The sequence below is a fragment of the Nomascus leucogenys genome, chromosome 12 (assembly GCF_006542625.1).
Source record: "Nomascus leucogenys isolate Asia chromosome 12, Asia_NLE_v1, whole genome shotgun sequence".
Lineage (NCBI taxonomy): Eukaryota > Metazoa > Chordata > Mammalia > Primates > Hylobatidae > Nomascus > Nomascus leucogenys.
In genome coordinates this window covers 15,601,874-15,623,542 of record NC_044392.1, presented here as the reverse complement: position 1 = coordinate 15,623,542, position 21,669 = coordinate 15,601,874, and the positions used below count along the sequence as shown (strand labels likewise).

General features: G+C 38.9%; 1 protein-coding gene and 1 pseudogene across 2 annotated transcripts in view; one reads left to right on the top strand and one right to left on the bottom strand.

The window, feature by feature from the left end:
- Positions 1–8,111: 8,111 nt before the first annotated feature.
- The window catches only part of LOC100580825 (cytochrome P450 4Z1), a 55,498-nt gene continuing 41,940 nt past the window's right edge, over positions 8,112–21,669 (top strand). The window contains exons 1-2 of one of the 2 annotated variants that reach the window (XM_030823864.1): positions 8,112–8,581; positions 9,539–9,680. In XM_030823864.1, coding sequence (XP_030679724.1) covers positions 8,405–8,581; positions 9,539–9,680 — 319 coding nt within the window. In that variant the 5' untranslated portion in view covers positions 8,112–8,404. The remainder of the gene's footprint in view (positions 8,582–9,538; positions 9,681–21,669) is intronic. The other variant, XM_030823863.1, reaches the window with a different exon arrangement.
- On the bottom strand, positions 17,811–18,562 carry LOC101178970 (annotated as a pseudogene).

The window sequence follows — 21,669 nt, the reverse complement described above, 5'->3', positions numbered from 1 at the left end:
ATGTCTGATTTTGGCATACCTGCTGTACTTCTCAATTTTCATGTCTAAACATCACCTGCTTGCATGTAGGGAAACCCGAAAGGTTTTCATACTGTGTATGAGAAGAACCTGATGAAAGAACATTTAATTTCCCTAATTTAGGTAGCAAAGAAACCTGGGCTGTTTCCTAAGTATCCCCTGGGACGAAGGCTGATGGTCCCCTATGGGGCACTGTTTTTCTTTTTTTTTTTTTTTTATTATACTTTAAGTTTTAGGGTACATGTGCACAATGTGCAGGTTTGTTACATATGTATACATGTGCCATGTTGGTTTGCTGCACCCATTAACTCGTCATTTAGCATTAGGTATATCTCCTAATGCTATCCCTCCCCCCTCCCCCCACCCCACAACAGTCCCCGGAGTGTGATGTTCCCCTTCCTGTGTCCATGTGTTCTCATTGTTCAATTCCCACCTATGAGTGAGAACATGCGGTGTTTGGTTTTTTGTCCTTGCAATAAAAAATGATGAGTTCATGTCCTTTGTAGGGACATGGATGAAACTGGAAATCATCATTCTCTGTAAACTATCACAAGGGGCACTTTGTTTTAAGCAAGCATTTATCTGATCACGCACCTTCAGCCTGACTGTGAGTTTTAGAAAATTCTGCTCCCACCCTTTTCTTCTCTCCCCAAGACTTATACTTGCTCTTTATATGAAGTCCAGGGCACTCTGCCATCCTAAATATGATACCAATCTTTTCTCTTTGAAAATGTATTTCATGAATCAATATCAAGTATGGCCAAGTTATGCTTGCATCATGTATTGGGAAATATCCTAGTTTCGTCTTGGATTCATTTAACAGATTTATTTATCTGATAAGCAGAAATTAATTTACATTTTTAAATATTTGTTAGACACATTCACTTCATTTCTGTGATCCCTTTCCAATGTTTGCTCAAAACTTCTTGAAAAATACTTTTAAAAAAATTAATAGATTATTGAATGTAAATGGGCTAAATGTCCCACTTAAAAGGCACAGAGTGGGAAGCTGGATAGAAGAGTAAGACCCAATGGTATGCTGTCTTCAAAACACCCATCTCACACATAATGAGACTCATAGGTTCAAAATAAAGGGATGGAGGAAAATCTACCAAGCAAATGGAAATTAAAATAAAAGCAAGGGCTGCAATCCTAATTTCAGACAAAACAGACTTTAAACTAACAAAGATCAAAAAAGATAAAGAAGGGCATTACATCATGGTGAAGGGTTCAATTCAACAAGAAGACCTAGCTATCCTAAATATATATTCGCCTAACACAGGGGCACCTGGATTCATAAAGCAAGTTCTTAGAGACCTACAAAGAGACTTAGATTCACACACAATAATAGTGGCAGACTTCAACACTCCACTGTCAGTATTAGACAGATTATCAAGGCAGAAAATTCACAAAAATACTCAGAACCTGAACTCAACAGGACTAAATAGATCTGATAGACTTCTACAGGACTCTCCATCTCAAAACAGCAGAATATATATTCTTCTCATTGCCACATGACACATACTTTTAAATCGGCCACATAATAGAACATAAAACAATTCTCAGCAAATGCAAAAGAACCAAAATTATACCAAACACACTGTCAGACCACAGTGCAATAAAAATAGAAGTCAAGATTAAAGCAATCATTCAAAACCATATAATTACATAGAAATTAAACAACATGCTCCTGAATGACTTCTGAGTAAACAATGAAGTTAAGGAAGAAATCAAGAAGTTCTTTGAAACTAGTAAGAACAAAGGTAGAACATACCAGAATCTCTGGGACAGAGCTAGCAGTATTAAGAGGGAAATTCATAGCACTAAATGCCCACATCAAAAAGCTAAAAAGATCTCAAATTACCAATCTAACATCACAACTGAGAGAATTAGATAAGGAAGAGCAAATCAATTGCAAAGCTAGCAGAAGACAAGAAATAACTAAAATCAGAGCTGAGCTGAAAGAAATCAAAACAGGGAAAACTATTCAATGTTTGCTTTCTATAAAAATTAATCAGATATATAGGGCATTAGCCACACTAATAGAGAAGAAAAGGGAGAAGATCCAAATAGACACAATTAGAAATAACAAAGAGGATGCTACCACTGACCCCACAGAAATAAAAATAACCAACAGAAACTACGATTAACACCTCTATGCACACAAACTAGAAAATCTAGAAGAGCAGAATAAATTTCTGGACACATACACCTTCCCTAGACTGAACCAGGAAGAAATCAAATCCCTAAACAGACCAATAATGAGCTTCAAAATTGAATCAGTAATAAATAGCATACCAACCCAAAAAAGCCCAGAACCAGATTAATTCATAGCCATATTCTACTAGATGTACAAAGAACAACTGGTAGCATTCCTACTGAAACTATTCCAAATAATTAAGAGGAGGGACTCTGCTCTAGCTCATTCTATAAGACCAGCATCATCCTGCTACCAAAACCTGGCAGAGACACAACAAAAAAAGAAACTTCAGACCAATATTCTTGATGAACATTGATGCAAAAATCCTCAACAAAATACTTGCAAACCAATTTCAGCAGCACATCAAAAATCTAATCCATGATGCTCAAGTAGGCTTCATCCCTAGGGTGCAAGTTTGGTTCAACATACACAAATCAATAAATGTGGATCATCACATAAGCAGAACTAAATATAAAAATCACATGATTATCTCAATAGATAAAGAAAAGGATTTTGATAAAATTAGACATCACTTCATGTTAAAAACTCTAAATAAACTATGTATTGAGGAACATACCTCAAAATAATAAGAGTCATCTATGACAAACCCATATTAACATCGTAATGAATGGGGAAAAGATGGAAGCATTCCCCTTGAAAACCAGCACAAGACAAGGATGCCCTCTCTCACCACTCCTATTCAATATAGTATTGGAAGTCCTGGCCAAAGCAATCAGGCAAGAGGAAGACATAGTTTGAAGATGACAGATAGCAGGCAGAATTAGCTTGCAGCTCCCACTCGGACAGAACAATGTGTGAAGACTCACATCATGAACTTTTACTCCAAGAACCACTGCAGGAACATACCAGGAAAGCTAAGAGAATCTACAGACCCTTTGAAGAACTAGATTACTGCTGCAGGCTCCCTGAGAAGCCAAAAACTGTGAGTCTGCTTCCTTTCCCAATGAGGAGGTTTGTGGTCTGGAGCAAGTTCTCAGCCCTGGTCACTGGCTGCCTGGAAATAGACTCACTGCAGTTGGGGAGGGCACAGTAGGAGTGAGACTGGCCTTTAGGACTCCAGGCTGTGTGGGAGCAGGGTGAGGCCTCTGACTACCGGCTTTCCCCCACTTCCCTGGTGACCTGTATGACTTACCAGAGACAGCCATAATCCGTCTGGGAATATAGCTCCATTGGACTGGGAACTACATCCCCATCCCCCACAACAGCTGCAGCAAGCCCCGCCCAAGGAAAGGCTGAGCTTAAACAGGCCTACCCTGACCCCACCTGGTGGTCTTTCTCTACACGCCCTGGTAGCCAAAGACAAAGGTCATAATCACTTCGGAGTGCTATGGCCCTGCCCACCACCTGAGAAACCTGAATACATAACCAGGAGTCTCTATGGCAAGTTTGCATCCTCCCTATAGGACCACAGCTTATGCACTCTTGAAAGTTCCATTTCCTGGCTGGAGGCCAACCAATTCAAAACCAGTGCACTAAACAGAAACACAACCAAGGACCCTCACAGAGTCCACTTCATCCCCCTGCTACCTCCATTGGAGCAGGCAGTGGTATCCATGGCTAAGAGACCTGAAGATGGATCACATCATAAGACTCTTTACAGACACTCCCCAGTACCAGCCTAGAGCCTCGTAGCTCCGCTGGGTGGCTAGACCCAGAAGAGCAAAAATAATCACTACAGTTTGGCTCTCAGGAAGCCCCACTCCTAGGGTAAGGGGGAGAACATCACATCAAGGGAGCACCCCTTGGGACAAAAGAATCTGAACAGCAGCCCTTGAATCCCAGAACTTCCCTCTGACATAGTCTATCAAAATGAGAAGGAAGCAGAAAAAATAATTCTGGTAATATGACAAAACAAGGTTCTTTAACACCCCCAAGAGATCATATCAGCTTACCAGCAATGGATCCAAACTAAGACAAAATCTCTGAATTGCCAGAAAAAGAATTCAGAAGGTTGATTATTAAGCTAATCAAGGAGGCACCAGAGAAAGGTGAAGTCCAATTTAAAGAAATAAAAAAAATGATACAGGATATGAAAGGAAAATTCTTCAGTGAAATAGATTGCACAAATAAAAAACAATCACAACTTCTGGAAACTGAACACACACTTAGAGAAACGCAAAATACACTGGAAAGTCTCAGCAATAAAATCAAACAAGCAGAAGCAAGACCTTAACAGCTCAAAGACGAGACTTTCAAATTAACCTTATCCATCAAAGACAAACCAAAATAATTTTTAAAAATAAACAAAGCCTCCAAAAAGTTTGGGACTATGTTATATGACCAAAACTAAGAATAATTGGCGTTCCCAAGAAAAAAGAGAAATCTAAAATTTGGAAAACATATTTGAGGGAATAATCAAGAAAAACTTCCCTGGCCTTGCTAGGGACCTAGACATCCAAATAAAAGAAGCTCAAAGAACACCTGGGAAATTCATCACAAAAAGATCATCACCTAGGCACATAGTCATCTGGTTATCTGAAGTCAGGATGAAGAAAAGAATCTTAAGAGCTGTGAGGCAAAAGTGTCAGGTAACCTATCAAGAAAAACCTATCAGATTAACAGCAGATTTCTCAGCAAAAACCCTACAAGCTAGAAGGTATTTGGGTCCTTTTTTTTTTTTTTTTTTTTTTTGAGATAGAGTCTCACTCTGTTGCCCAGACTGGAGTGCAGTGGTGCGATCCCGGCTCACTGCAACCTCTGCATCCTGGGTTCAAGTGATTCTCCTGCCTCAGCCTCCTGAGTAGCTGAGACTACAGGGCACACCACCACGCCTGGCTAATTTTTCTATTTTTAGTAGAGATGGGGTTTCACCATGTTGGCCAGGATGGTCTCAATCTCCTGACCTCGTGATCCACCCGCCTCAGCTTCCCAAAGTGCTGGGATTACAGGCATGAGCCACGGTGCCCAGCCTGGGGTCCTACTTTTAGCCTCCTTAAACAAAACAATGATCAGCCAAGAATTTTGTATCCAGTGAAACTAACCTTCATAAATGAAGGAAAGATAGTCTTTTCCAGACAAACAAATGCTGAGAGAATTCGCTACCACCAAGCCAGCACTAAAAGAACTGCTAAAAGCTCTACATCTTGAAACAAATTCTCAAAATACACAAAAATAGAACCTCCTTAAAGCATAAATCTCACAGGATCTACGTAACAATAACTCAATGAAAAAAAAAACAAGGTATTCAGGCAACAAATAGCACGATGAGTAGAATAGTACCTCACATATCAATACTAATATTGAGTATAAATGGCCTAAATGCTCCACTTAAAAGAAACAGAACGGCAGAATGGATAAGAAATTACCAACCAAATTTCTGCTCTCTTCAGGAGACTCACCTAACATATAAGGACTGACGTGAACTTAAGGTAAGTGGAAAAAGATACTCTATGCAAATGGACACCAAAAGTGAGCAGGAATAGCTATTCTTATACCAGACATAACAATTTTAAAGCAACAGCAGTTTAAAAATACAAAAAGGGACATTATATAATGATAAAAGGACTAGTCCAACAAAAAAAAATTGCAATTCTAAATATATATGCACCTAACACTGAAACTCCCAAATTTAAAAAACAATTACTATTAGACCTAAGAAATGTGATAGACAACAACACAATAATAGTGGGGGACTTTAATAATCCACAGACAGCACTAGACAGGTCATCAAGACAGAAAATCAACACAGAAACAATGGACCTAAACTCTACCCTACAACAAATAGACTTAAGAGATATTAATGAACATTCTACGCAACAACTGCAGAATATACATTCTATTCATCTGTACATGGAACATTCTTCAAGATAAACCATATGATAGGCCACAAAACAAGTCTCAGTAAATTTAAGAAAATCAAAATTATATCAAGTACTCTCTCAAACCACAATGGAAAAAAATTGGAAATCAACTCCTAAAGGAACCCTCAAAATCATGAAAATACATGGAAATTAAATAACCTATTCCTGAATAATTTTGGGGTCAACAATGAAATCAAGATGGAAATTTAAAAATTCTTTAAACTGAACAATAATAGTGACACAACCTATCAAAACCCCTAAGATACAGCAAAAGCAGTGCTAGGAGGAAAGTTTATAGCATTAAATACCTACATCAAAAAGTCTGAAAGAGCAAAAACAGACAATCTAAGGTCACACCTCACAGAACTGGAGAAAGAACAATCAAAACTCAAACCCAGCAGAAGAAAAGAAATAACAAAGATCAGGGCAGAACTAAATGAAATTGAAACAAAAAAATACAAAAAAATAAATGAAACGAAAAACCTGGTTCTTTGAAGAGATAAATAAAATTGATGAGCCATTAGCGAGATTAACCAAGAAAACAAGAGAGAAGATCCAAATAAGCTCAATTAGAAATCAAAGAGGAGCTATCACAACTGATACCAGAGAAATATAAAAGTTTATTCAAGACTTCCATGAATGCTTTTACATGCATAAACTAGAAAACCTAGAGGAGATGGATAAATTTCTGAAAATATGCCCCCGTCCTAGGTTAAACCAGGAAGATATAGAATCCCTGAACAGACCAATAACAAGCAGTGAGATTGAAATTGTAATTTTTTTAAATGCCAACAGATAAAAGTCCAGTACCAGATGGATTTACAGTTGAATTCCATCAGACATTCAAAGAAGAAGTGGTACCAATTCTATAGACACTATTCCACAAGATAGAGACAGAGGGCATCCTCCCTAAAGCACTCTGTGAAGCCAGTATCATCCTAATACCAAAACCAGGGAATGACATAACAAAAGAGAAAACTACAGACCAACATATCTGATGAACATAGATGCAAAAATCCTCAATCAAATACTAGTGAACTGAATCCAACAGCATATCAAAAAGATACTCCACCATAATCAAGTGGGATGCAGGGATGATTTAACATACCCAAGTCAATAAATGTGATACACCACATAAACAGAATTAAAAACAAAACCACATGATCATCTCAATAGCTGCAGAAAAAGCATTTGACAAAATCCAGCATCCCTTTATGATTAAAACTCTCATCAACAAAACTGGCATACCTTAAGGTAATAAAAGCCACATACAACAAGCCCACAGCCAACATTATACTGAAAGGAGAAAAGTAGAAAGCATTCTCCTTGAGAACTGGAACAAGAGAAGGATGCCCACTTTCACCACTTCTATTCAACATAGTACTGGAAGTCCTAGCCAGAGCAATCAGACAAAAGGAAGAAATACTTTAAAACATCTTTTATTAGCATGTGGTTATATATGGTTATTATTTATTCATTAAAATGAGAACTGGGAGCACCCCCACTGTAAAAAAAAAAAAAAGGAAGAAATAAAGGGCATTCAAATCGGTAAAAAGGTGGTCAAACTGTCACTCTTTGCTGATGATATGATCGTATACCTAGAAAGCCCCAAAGACTCATCCAAAAAGCTCCTAGAACTGGTAATTAAATTCAGCAAAGTTTCAGAATGCAAAATTAATATACACAAGTAAGTAGCTCTGCTGTACACCAGCAGCAACCAAGCTGAGAATCAAATCAAGAACTCAACCCCTTTCAAAATAGAAAAAAAAAAAACTTAGGTATGTGCCTAAGATTTTGGGTAACAGTAATGTGTCATTGTAGGTTCGTTAAATGTAACAAGTGTTATACTCTGGTGGAGGATGTTGATAATCAGGGAAGCTGGAAGGGAGTGGTGATATATGGGAACTCCCTGAACTTTCTCTGCTTAACTTTTCTGTGAACCTGAAACTTCTCTAGAAAGATAAATTCTATCAGAAACATGAACAAAAAAGAACAGGGAATGAGAGAGGGAGATTTTTTACAAGAATGTATAGAGGTGCTACAAAGGATGACTAGATGGGAACTTTTAGATTCTGGAAGGGCACAGCAGTGCAGCAAAGCTTTCATATGGGTATGAGCTGTCATGCACATGGCTCCTATCTGAAAATCTAGTTCTTCTGGAATCCGGGTCTGCTGGCCAACATCTCAGCAGTTTTCACCCCTGCAGACTTAATTAGGCTTCCTCTTCCTTATGTGCCCTCCCTGAATATGGCATTTTGAAAGCCCAGTGTTGCCCAGGGGCCATCTCCTTTGGGTTTATGAGAGACCTGCATTCTCCCTGGCTCAGTTCTCTCAGGCTCTCCAGAGCTCAGGACCTCTGAGAAGAATGGAGCCCTCCTGGCTTCAGGAACTCATGGCACACCCCTTCTTGCTGCTGATCCTCCTCTGCATGTCTCTGCTGCTGTTTCAGGTAATCAGGTTGTACCAGAGGAAGAGATGGATGATCAGAGCCCTGCACCTGTTTCCTGCACCCCCTGCCCACTGGTTCTATGGCCATAAGGAGGTAAGAGGAGAAAATTGGTTGGGGAGGTTAAGGGACAGAAAGATGAGGTACTTAAAAAAAAAACAGCACAGACTGGTGGGGCATTATGTAATATGCAAAATGCTTTCACACCAATCTCATTGTGATTTTTACAAAAATTCTATGATATGGGGAGGAAAGATATTGTTATTCCTATTTTACAGATAAGAAAACTGAAGCCTAAAATAAAGATGCAACTTTCCTGTGCTACCCACCTCATAAATGACAGAAATGAAACTTGAACCCTGGTCTCCTGATTCAAGGCCAAGGTCTTTACTACTCTCAGGACTCTGGGTGTTCTACAGAGAAATAGACCATGCCAATTGTTAACAGGAAATATACAAAGATGCTACAGCTTCTAATGAAGCTGGAAATAGGAAAACATTTAGCAAATTAGAAAGGAAAGTTGAAAGATGAGCAGCAACCACAAAGGAGTAAAAGGCATGTGAGACTTCGCTGCCTTGGAGGCAGATAAAACATGAGTGGGCATATCCAGAGCAAAGACGAGGTAGGGAATCAGCAGTTACTAAGGGTTTACCTTGTGCCAGGAATTTTATGTTTATAATTCCACTTAATTTTCATGGCAGCTTTGTGAAATATATTTGGTCTTCCTATTATACACCAGAGGAAATCATGGCCCTGATGACATAGATAATGAATAAGTGTCAGATTGGGATTTGAACTTAAATCTCCAAAGTTGATGCTGGAGTGAGAAGACCAATCACTCAGCAACAGGTCCTGAGCACTTGCCCTGGGCCAGGAAGATTCCGTGGAGGTGCTGGAGACACATGGAGAAGAAAACTTGCCTTCAGCAGATGTGAACCTGTCTGATGGGGTGGTGTCCACAGACCCTCAATTTAGCACGTGGTCCATCTGAGGGAAAGGGGTCCTCCTGGGGTGACAATTTTTACTAACCAGTCTTGACTTATCTTATGACAGTTTTACCCAGTAAAGGAGTTTGAGGTGTATCATAAGCTGATGGAAAAATACCCATGTGCCGTTCCCTTGTGGGTTGGACCCTTTACGATGTTCTTCAGTGTCCATGACCCAGACTATGCCAAGATTCTCCTGAAAAGACAAGGTAAAAACCAAGAGGGGCTCACAGCACAGAGCAGCAACAAAGAGGGTCTCAGGGTGTCTGTAGCACTAGGGAAGGACAGGTTGAAGTATGTTTAAGGGAAATCCATCATTCGATATGTTGAAGGGAAGATTCCATGTCCTCCTTGACATCATAGTCAGAACTCTACTGAGGGCTGTTGTAGAGGATTTTCTGATCCATTTCCAAGCAACCATCTCTCCCTACATCGCAAATTTTTTCTGATCCTTCCATCACATTTACTTACCTCAGACCCCCAGGACTACCACTTAGCACCACTGTGAACATACAGTGGGTTGGGGATGGAGAGGTGGTTTGCTTACAATTGGCTTAATGCCAGTGTTGCACAGAGATGAGTGTTCCCCATAGATGCTTTGCCCACTAATGATGCCTGTCCTCTGGGAATGGCCAGTGCCAGGTGGAGGCTCTGGCAAGTGGACACCAGTTCTCCATCAGGTCCCTAGTATGGGAATTCCATAGAATTGCAGAGCTGCTTCTTGGCCGTGGCAAGATGTGTGTAGGATTCTCCCACTGGGTTTTCCTCAACTGCCTGTTGGCATATAAGGCTGGCCTTTGCCTCACTCTCCCAGCTACTTACATGAGTCACTCAGTTATAAAATGCCTCCATACCTCTCTTCGTGCTTCTGCAAAATTTCAAGCAGCCTGTGGCTCTCTCATGTCACAGGGCACTCTGTCAGAATCACCATCTCAGCTTTCTTCCTGGTAATGGTGCAAGAAATGTCTGGGTATCCAGTTTCAAACTTTACTCTGCTCCCCTTTATGCTCTGCTCTCACCTTTGGACCTTTGCCCAAAAGGGATGAAAGAGGAAAGTGATTGTTTCTCCTTTGGAGTTATTTCCTCTTCTTTATCTACAAATTCTCTCTTCAGTGTGTTCTCTCCCTTGAGGAGGGAGCCTTCGTTTCCGGCTGTTTTTCTTTTTTTGTGGTTGGTTGGTTGTAAGGGCATCTGGGCAGGCCATTCAGGGAAAGCCATCCTTCCTGTTCATATTTTCTTCAGTCCCCATTGTCTTCAACTCACAACTTTAGCTCCTTCCCAGAGAAGCCAAGAATTTCTCTCCCACTCTTGCTTTTTTTCTCTTACTGTTTTGTTTTCTTTTCCTTTGGTTTGTATTCCCTGCTGGTGCCTAAAAATTGTCTCCTCCTTAGAGAAAAGGATAATGTTATGCCTTGAAGTATGGTAACTGTACAGTTACATGAGAAAAGAGCAGAATAATATACAGAGTATGGGATGTTAAGTTATTTATCTGCTGCACATCAGTGCTTCTTTTTCAGTCCCGCTGCAGAAGCACAGTGGCCAAAAAAGGAGACCTGAGAATCCTGCTCTTATTATTTCTGGCCAGACCCACCCAGATCGTCTTATCCCCAGCTTTTTATTTTGAAAATTTTCAACACTACAAGAGAAATTTTGAACACCCATTGTGCCCTTCTCTAGTGTCATTAATTGATATCATGTTCCCATATTTGCTTTTCTTTTAATTACATTCATTTTATTGTGGCAAAATATACATAACCTAAAAATGTACTATTTTAAATCACTTTTAAGTATACAGTTTAATGGCATTACATACATTTACATTGTTGTGCAACTATCACCTCCATCCATCTTCAGAACTTCTTCATCTTCCCAAACTGAAACTCTCTACACATTAAACTCTAACTCCCCATTTTCCCCTCCCCCCAGCCTCAGGCAACAACCATTCTACTTTCTGTCTTTTTAAATTTCCCTATTCTAGGTACCCCCATAAGTAGAACCATACAATATTGTCCTTTTGTAACTGGCTTATTTCATGTAGCATAATGTCCTCAAGGTTCATCCATGTTACAGCATGTATCAAAACGTCCTTTCTTTTTAAGCCTGAATTTCCACTGTATATATATACCACATTTTGTTTATCCATTCCTCTGACAGTGGACACTTGGATAACTTCTATCGGTTGGGTTTTGTGAATAATGCTGTCATGAATGTGCATGTACAAATATCTGTTTGGGTCCTTTCAATTATTTTAAGTTGATACCAAAAAGTGGAATTACTGAGTCACATGATAATTCTATATATAATTTTTTGAAGAACAGTGATACCATTTTCCACAGTGGCTGCACCATTTCACATACCCACCAGCAATGCACAAGGGTTCCAATTTCTTCACATTCTCACCAACATTTGTTATTTTCTGGGGATTTAAAAAATAATAATAATAGCTACCCCAGCTGGGTGCAATGGCTCACACCTGTAATCCCAGCACTTTGGGAGGCCAAGGCAGGCAGATCACTTGAGCCCAGGAGTTCAAAACCTGAGCAACATGGCAAAATCCCATCTCTATTTTAAAAAAAAATAGACCAGGTGCAGTGGCTCAAGCCTGTAATCCTAGCACTTTGGGAGGCCAAGTCAGGCAGATTACTTGAGGTCAGGAGTTCAAGACCAGCCTGGCCAACATGGTGAAACCCCGTCTCTACTAAAAAAAAATACAAAAATTAGCCAGGGGTGGTGACACATGCCTGTAGTCCCAACTACTTGGGAGGCTGAGGCAGGAGAATTGCTTGAACCTGAGAGGCAGAGGTTGCAATGAGCTGAGATAGCACCACTGCACTCCAGCCTGGGCGACAGAGCAAGACTTTGTCTCAAGAAAAAAATAATATAAATATATCATATTATTTAAACTAATAATAGCTATCCTAATGGATGTGAAATGGTATCTTATCGTGGTTTTCATTTGCATTTCTCTAATGATTAATTATGTTGAACATCTTTTCATGTGCTTACTGGCCACTTATATATCATCTGCGGGGAAATGTCTGTTCAAGTTTGCTGCATCTTTTTCAATTGGTTCTTCAGTTTCTTTTGTTGTTGAGTTGCAGGAGTTCTTTATATCTTCTGGATATTAATCCCCATCAGATATATGATTTGTAAATGTCTTCTCCCATTCTGTTGATGTCCTTTTTACTCTGTTGATAGTGTCCTTTGGTGAGCAAAAGTTTTTTATTTTATCAAGTCCAGTTTATCTATTTTTTCTTTCACTGCCTGTGCTTTTGGCATCATATCCAAAAAGTTATTGGCAACTCATATGTCATGAAGTTTTCCTAATGTTTTTTTATAGGAGTTTTATAGTTGCAGCTCTCACATTCAGTTCTTTGATTCATTTAGTGTTAATTTTTTATATGGTATAAAGTCTGCATTTGCTCATAGATGGATGGATGGATAGATAGATAGATAGATAGATAGATCGATAGATAGATAGAGCCAAACAACTTTTTATGCATAAGTTTTGTCTGAGTTAATAGAGGTTAAAAAATAGTGATTTTTTATTTCTTCTCCATTTTTCAGCTTTTCCTATCTATAATGAGGAACTTTCCTCCTCTCCCCACCCCCATCTGCCTTTCTCTCACTGTCTCACTTTCTGTCTCTCTGTTTCTCTGTCTTTCTCTCTGTCTTTCTGCATATCAGTATGGATTCATGGATTGTTAAGAAATCAGTGTATTGAATTTCATTATCATCATTATCTTTTTCAATGGCCAAATTGTCCCAGATATGGAGAAGGAGACAAAGCAGAGAAGAGGCTGGTAGACATGGGCCCAGTCATTCAGAACTTTGTAGGCTGAGGGATGGTGAGCATCAAAGGAGAGAAGTACTGTGAATATCTGTGTGTTTTGAAACATCACTCAGACAGCTGTGTGATGAATGGCTGGAGAGAATCAAGGCTGGAGACAAGGAATCAACCTTATCCTGCTGCACTGTCCAAGGGACAGATGATGGAGGCCTGGACAAAGGTAGAGGGGTGGAGATGGAAATAATTGTATGAATTCCAGAGATACTAAAAAATGTACCAATATTTTTGACATGGGGGTGTCAAGCTGTCAAGCAGTCCCTAAGCTGCTTAGCTGGTTCACTGCACATTCATAAATTCGGTCAGCAAAAAGCCAGTGGGCCTGAATGGATTTAGACTGTTTATTACTCATGGCATAATAGGTATCATGAGCTTCACATTAACATCAGCTCCACTATCTCCCTAAGTCCCATAGGGGCAATGCAGAGCAACTCAGGTTAGTACTGTGCACACCAGGGTCTGTATTACATTTGAGGAATTCTGACGCTACAAGATCCCGACCATATATAGTGGCTATTGCCAAAAATGCTCTTCCTCACCCCTAGAAATAGGCATTGTCTTTTATGTGTGTGTGGCAAAATACACATAACGTTTGCCATTTAACCATTTTAAAGATCCAATTCAGGGACACTAAGTATATTCACAATGCTATCCACCTATCATCTCTGTCTAGTTCCAGAATTTTTCATCACTTCAAACAGAAACCTCATACCCATTTTAAGCAGTTATTTCCCATTCCTCCCTTGCCCCAGTCACTGGCAACTACTAATCTGCATTTTTGTCTCTATGAATTTACTTATTCTGGATTTTTCTTATAAATGGAATCACACAATATGTGACCCTTTACGTTTTGCTTTTTTCACGTAGCATAATGTTTTCAAGATTCATACATTTTGTAGCATTGTTTCTTTTCATGAATTATATTCTACTGTATGAATATACCACATTTTGTTTATCCATTCTTCTGCTAATAGACCTTTGAATTGTTTCAACTTTTGGCTATTATCAATAATGCTGATTTCAGAAAAATGAAAAGCTTTTGTGTATCAAGGGCCACTAAAAGCAACCTGTGCCTCCCGGGTTCAAGTGATTCTCCTGCCTCAGTCTCCCAGGTAGCTGGGACTACAGGCGTGCACTACCAGGCCTGACTAATTTTGTATTTTTAGTAGAGATGGGGTTTCACCATGTTGGCCAGGCTGGTCTCAAACCACTGACAAATAATCCACCCGTCTCAGCCTCCCAAAATGCTGAGATTACAGGCATGAGCCAACGCACCAGGCCCAGACCAATTTTATTTTAATTTGCATTTCTCTAATGACTGAATATCATCTTATTGTTTGCTGGCCCATTGATACTGAATATCATCTTATTTGTTTGCTGGCCCATTGTTTATCTTTGGAGATGTCTATTCAAGTCCTTTGCCCATGATTAATTGGGCTGTCTTTTTATTGTTCAGTTGTAATAGTTTTTAAATATATATAGTACACAAGTTTTTTTTATCAGATATATGATTTGCAAACATTTTCTGTTATTCTGTGGTTTGCCTTTTTACCCTTTTAATGGCCCTTGATACACAAAAGCTTTTCATTTTTATGAAATCTAACGTCTTTATTTTTCTTTTGTGGCCTGTGCTTTCACTATCATTTTTAAGAAACCATTGCCCAGTCCAAATTCATGAAGCCCCTCCCGTATTTTTTCTTCTAAGAGTTTTATAGTTTTGACTCTTATATATTAGGTCGTTAGTCCTTTTTTTGGGTGAAAGAAGCCTAAAGTAGGGGCATTTGTTTATTTATTTATTTATCTTTTATTTTAGATTCAAGAGGTACATGTGCAGGCTTGTTACCTGGGTATACTGCATGATACTGTGAAGTTTGGGGTATAAATGATGCCATCACCCAGGTACTGAACACAGTACCCCACAGGTTTTCAATCCTTGACCCCTTTCCCTCCCCCACCCCAGTAGTCCAGAGTGTCTATTGTTGCCATCTTTGTGTCCATGAGTACTCAATGTCTAACTCCTACTTATAAGTGAGATCATGCAGTATTTGGTTTTCTGTTCCTACATTAATTCACTTAGGATAATGTCCTGCACCTGCATCCATGTTGCTACAATGATGTGATTTCATTGTTTTTTTTTTTCTTTGGTACGTTTTTAGTTAATTTTTGTATATAGTGTGAGATGAAAGTACACTTAATTATTGTGCCAATAGGTATTTAGTTTTCCCAACACCATTTGTTGAAGAGACCATTTTCCCCATTGAATCGTATTTGCATCCTTGTTGAAAATGAATTGACAACAGATGTATGGGTTTATTTTTGGACTCTGATATCTACACTTAATGCCAGTACCACTTACCACCACTGTGAACATTGACTCTATTGAGGGTTGTTGTAGAGGATTCTCTGATCCATTTCCAAGCAATTTTCTCTCTCTACATCGCAAATTTTTTCTGATCCTTCCATCACATTTACTTACCTCAAACCCCTAGGACTACCACTTAACTGTAAACATACCATGGGTTGGGGATGGAGAGGTGGTTTGCTTACAATTGGCTTAATGCCAGTGTTGCACAGAGGTGGGTGTTCCCCATAGATGCTTTGCCCACTAATGATGCCTGTCCTCTGGGAATGGCCAGTGCCAGGTGGAGGCTCTGGCAAGTGGACACCAGCTCTCCATCAGGTCCCTAGTGTGGGAATTCCATAGAATTGCAGAGCTGCTGCTTGGCCGTAGCAAGATGTGTGTAGGATTCCCCTACTGGGCTTTCCTCAACTGCCCGTTGGCATATAAGGCTGGCCTTCCCCTCACTCTCCCAGCTACCTAGATGGCTCATTCAGTTATAAAATGCCTTCACACCTCTCTTCGTGCTTCTGCAAAATTTCAAGCAGCCTGTGGCTGTCTCATGTCACAGGGCACTCTGCCAGAATCACCACCTTTGCACCCTTGTTGAAAATGAATTGACAACAGATGTATGGGCTTATTTTTGGACTCTGATATCTACACTTAATGCCAGTACCACATTGTTTTGGTGACTATAGCTTTGCAGTAAGTTTGAAATCAAGATGTATGAGTTCTCCAGCTTTGTTGTGCTTTTTCAAGGTGGTTTTGACTGTTTTGTTTCCCCTGAAATATCATACAAATGTTAGAATTGGCTTTTCCATTTCTGCAAAGAAGGCCAATGTGATTTTCATAGGGATTCCATTGAATCTGTAGATCAATTTGGGGAGTGTTGTCATCTGCACAATATTGTCTTTCAATTTATTAACATGGATGTCCTTTTACTTAACGTACATTTTCTTTAATTTCTTTCAGCAATGTTTTTTAGTTTTCAGAATACAAGTCTTTTGCTTCCTTTGTTAAATGTATTCTTAACTATTTTATCTTTTGATGCTATTATAGAGTTCTTAAACCTTTCTTTTCAGATTGTTCATTGCTAGTGTACAGAAATACAACTGGTTTTTGTGTTTTGATTTTGTATCCTACAAAGTTTCTGAATTTGTTTATTTGCTCTGACAGTTTTCTTGCAGACTTTTTAGGATTTTCTATATTTAAGATCATGTCATTTGTGAATACAGATAACTGTAGTTTTTTCCCCTCCAATTTGGATGCCTTTTTTTCTTTTCATTGTCCAATTGCTCTAGCCAGAACTTCTGTTACAGTGTTGGATGTAAGTTGTGAAAGCGGATGTCTCTGCCATGATCTTAGGGGGAAAGATTTCAGTCTTGCACCACTGAGTATAATACTAACTGTAAGTTTTTCATATCTGCCTTTTAGCATGTTGAGAAACTTTTTCTCTAATCCAAGTTTACTGTGTGTTTTTATCAAGAAAGGGTGTTGGATTTTGTCAAATATTCTTCCTCTAACAACTGAGATCATCATGTGGTTTTTTTTCTTCATTCTATTAAACTGCTCTTGCATTCCTGGAATAAATCCCACTCGGTCATTATGTAAAATTGCCTAATATCCTGCTGGACTCCATTTGCTAGTATTTTTTAGGAACTTTTTATCTGTATTCATAAGGGGTATTGGCCTATACTTTTCTTTTTTTGTACTATTTTGTCTGGCTTAGGCATCAGGGTAATGCTGGCCTCATAGAAGGAGTTAGGAAGTGCTCCCTCTTCTGTTTTTTAGAAGAGTTTTAGAAGTATTGGCCTTAATTTATCTTTAAATGTTTGGTAGAATTCATCAGCAAAGTGCTCTGGTCCTGTGCTTTTCTTTGTTGGGGATTTTTGATTGCTAGTTCATTCTCTTTACCTTACCAGTTATATGTCCATTCAGATTTTCTACTTGTTCTTGAGTCAGTTTAGTAGTTTTTGTGCTTTCAAGAATTTGTCCATTTCATCTAGGTTACACAATTCGCCAGCATACAATTGTTCATAGTATCCTCTTTATTGACATTTAACATGGAAACATCACTTTTATTGACAGTTTAGGACCACAATAAACAGACAGTTTCACCAAACAGCAATAGGACAGTCTCAAGACAACAGAGTATAAAATTGTAGGAAAAGGGTTAATATTCTTCACCCTCATCCTCTCCCTCAGCACTATCTGTTCCAACCTCCTCATAATCCTTCTTAAGGGCAGCCATGTCCTCACAGGCCTCATAAAACTCTCCTTCCTCCATCCACTCATTCATATACCAGTGAACAAAGGCAAGCTTATCATACATCAGGTCAAACTTGTGGTCCAGGCAAGCCCAGGCCTCAGCAACTGCTGTGGTGTTGCTCAGCATGCACACAGCTCTCTATACCTTGACCAGGTCTCCACCAGGTACCTCACTGGGAGGCTAGTAATTAATACCAACCTTAAAGCCAATGGGATGCCAATCCACAAACTGGATGATAGGCTTGGTCTTGATGGTGGTGATGGCAGCATTGACATATTTGGGGACCATGTCCCCATGGTACAACAGACAGCAAGCCATGTATTTACCATGGCAAGAGTCACCTTTCACTATCTGGTTAGCTGGCTAAAAGCAAGCATTGGTGATCTCTGCTACAGCAAGCTGTTCATGATAGGCTTTCTCAGCAGAGATGATGGGGGAATATGTGGCCAGAGGGAAGTGGATGCAGAGACAGGGCACCATTTTGGTCTAGACTTCTGTCAGATTAACTTTCAGGGCTCCATCAAATCTGAGGGAAGCAATGATGAAGGACACAATCTGGCTAATAAGGCAGTTAAGGCTAGTATAGGTTGGGCATTCAATATTGAGGTTTCTCCACAGATATCATAGATGGCCTCATTGTCTACCATGAAGGCACAATCAGAGTGCTACAGGGTGGTATGGGAGATGAAGATAGAGTTATACAACTATAGCTGTGGAAATATGGTGGGTTGGGTATGTGGAGAACTCCAACTTGGACGTCTTGCCATAATCAACAAAAAGAACACTCCACCAGCAGAGAAGTGAACCCAGAACAAGTCCCCTCACCAAAGCAGTAAAAAACCAAGAAGTTCTGAAGACCTGTGCACTAGTCAACCAGCTTGCAAATTCAGTCCAAGGTGAGGTCAATATAATCCCCTTGCCTATGCAATAGTGCCCTCAAGTATAGTTATAGGCAGCATCTTCCTTGCCTGTGATGAGCTGCCCAGAGTGGAAGAGCTGGCAGTAGGTGCCAGTGTGAACTTTGTCAATGACTCTGGGTTCAACATCTACAAACACTGCCCTAGTCACATGGTTGGCAGCACCCGTCTCACTGAAGAAGGTATTGAAGGAGTCATTTCCTCCCACAATAGTCTTGTCTCTTGGCCTTGCCATCAGGCTAGAGGCCATGTTCCGGGCAGTAGAGATCCTAGCAGGAACTGCCAATCTGGACAGCAGCCTAGCCAATGTGGAGATGCACTCACATATGACAGGGACTTGTAAGGTTCTGCAAGGCTGAAGGAGGTGAAGGCACAGCAACAAGGATCTCCCACTAACAGACTACCATGGAGTCCAAGGGAGTAGTCCATAGTGTCCTCTTATAATCCTTTTATTATCTGTAATAATAAGTTGATAGTAATGTTCCCACTTTCATTTCTGATTGTAGTAACTTGATTCTTCTCACTTTTCTTCATAGTTAATCTAATTAAAGTTTTGTCAATTTTGTTAATCTTCTCAAATAAATAATTTTTTATTTGTTAATTTTTTCTATTGTTTTTCCTGTTTTTATTTGATTTATCTCAGCTCTAATCTTTATCATTTCCTTCCTTCAGTAGCTTTGGGTTTCATTTGCCCTTCTTTTTCCAGTTCATTAAAGTGTACAATTAGGTTATTGATTTAAGGACTTTATTTTTTATTGAAGACATTCAAGCTATAAAAATCTCATTAAGCACTGCTTTTGCTGAATTCCATTACATTGGGTATGTTGTTTTCATTTTCATTTGCCTCGAAATATTTTCTAATGTCTTTTATGATTTATTCCTTGTCCCTTTGGTTGTTTAAGAATGTCTTGTTTTATATTCATGTTTTGTGAATTTTCCTGTTTTACTTCTGATATTGATTTCTAGTTTTATTCTATTTATAGTTTTATCCTATGGAGAGATATTTTTGAATGATTTCAATCTTTTTAAATTTATTGAGACTTTTTTTGTAACTTACAGTATGATCTATGCTGAAGAATGACCCATGTGCACTTGAGAAGAATGTGTAATCTGATGTTGTTAGGTGGAGCTTTTAGAACATGTCTGTTTGGCATAATTATAGTGTTGTTCAAGTTCTCTATTTCCTTATTAATTTTTTGTATCATTGTTCTGTCCATTATTGAAAGGGATGTAGTGAATTCTCCAATTATAATTTTAGAACTGTCTATTTCTCCCTTCAATGCTGTCAGCTTTTGCCTCATATACTGTGGGATTCTATTGTTAGGTATATATTTATATATTATAACTGTTATATCTTCTTGATGGATTGACCCCTTAACAATATATAATGTCTTTGTGTCACAATATTTTAAAGTATATTTAACTGATAATCATCCAGCTCTCTTTTCCTTACTGTTTGCATAGAATACCTTTTCTACCCTTTTACTTTAAACCTCTTTGTTTCTTCATATCTAAAGTGAGTCTCTTGTAAGCAGCATATTAATGGATCCCATTCTTTTAGTCCATTCTGCCAGTCTCTGACTTTTAGTTGAACAGTTTAATCCATTTACATTTAAAATAATTACTGATAAGGAAGGACTTATTTCTAACATTTCACTGTTTGTTTTTTATATGTCTTATATCTTTTTTTTTTAGAGATAGGGTCTTGCTCTGTCACCTAGGGTAGGGTGCAGTGGTGCCATCATAGCTCACCGCATCCTCTAGCTCCTGGGCTTAAGTAATCCTCCCACTTCAGCCTCCTGAGCAGTTGGGACTATAGGCCTGCACCAGTATGCCTGGCTAATTTTTTCTTTTGTATAGACAAGGGTCTCACTATGTTGTCCAGGCTGGTCTCAAACTCCTGGCTTCAAACAATGCTTCCCCCTCAGTCTCCCAAAGTGCTGAGACTACAGATGTGACCCACTGTGCTCAGCCTGTCATATATATTTTATGTTCCTCACTTCCTCCATTACTGCCTACTTTGGTGTTTAATTGATTTTTGGTTTTTCGTATGGTAACATTTTTATGTTACTCTTCTCATTTCCTTTTCTGTATATTTTCAGTTACTTTCATAGTGATTAATGTGGGATTAAAATTAATATCTTAAAGTTATATCAACTTGGTTTGAATTAATACAAATTTAGCTCAATAGTATCCAAAAATTCTGCTCCTATACATCTCCATCTCTATATATTGTTATTGTCACAGATTGCATCTTGATACATTGTGTGCCCATAACATAGATTTATAACTATGGTTTTATGAATGTGTATGTATACCATGTAAGCAAAAAGAGGAGTTAAAAACTAAAGATACAATAATACTGACTTTTATGTTTACCTATGTAGTTACCCTTCCCAGTGTTCATTTTTTTTTTACATGGCTCTGAGTTACTGCTTAGTGATCTTTCATTCCAGCCTGAAAGGCCCTCTTTAGCATTTCTTGTGGGATAGGTCTATTAGAAACAAACCGTCTCAGCTTTTGTTTATCAGGGAATGTCATAATTTCTCTTTCATTCTTGAAGGATCATTTTGCTAAATATGTAATTCCTAGTTGGCTTTTTTTCCTTTCAGCACTTTGAATATATCATCTCACTACCTTCTGAACTCCATTGTTTCTGATTAGAAATAGGCTGTTAATTTTATTGAAGATCTCTCATATGTGATGAGTCACCTTCTCTCTTGCTGCTTTCCAGATTTTCTCTTTGTCTTTGGCTTTCAACAAATTGATTCTAATGTGGCTCAGGGTGAATCTCTTTGAATTTATCCTGCTTGTAGTTCATTGAGCT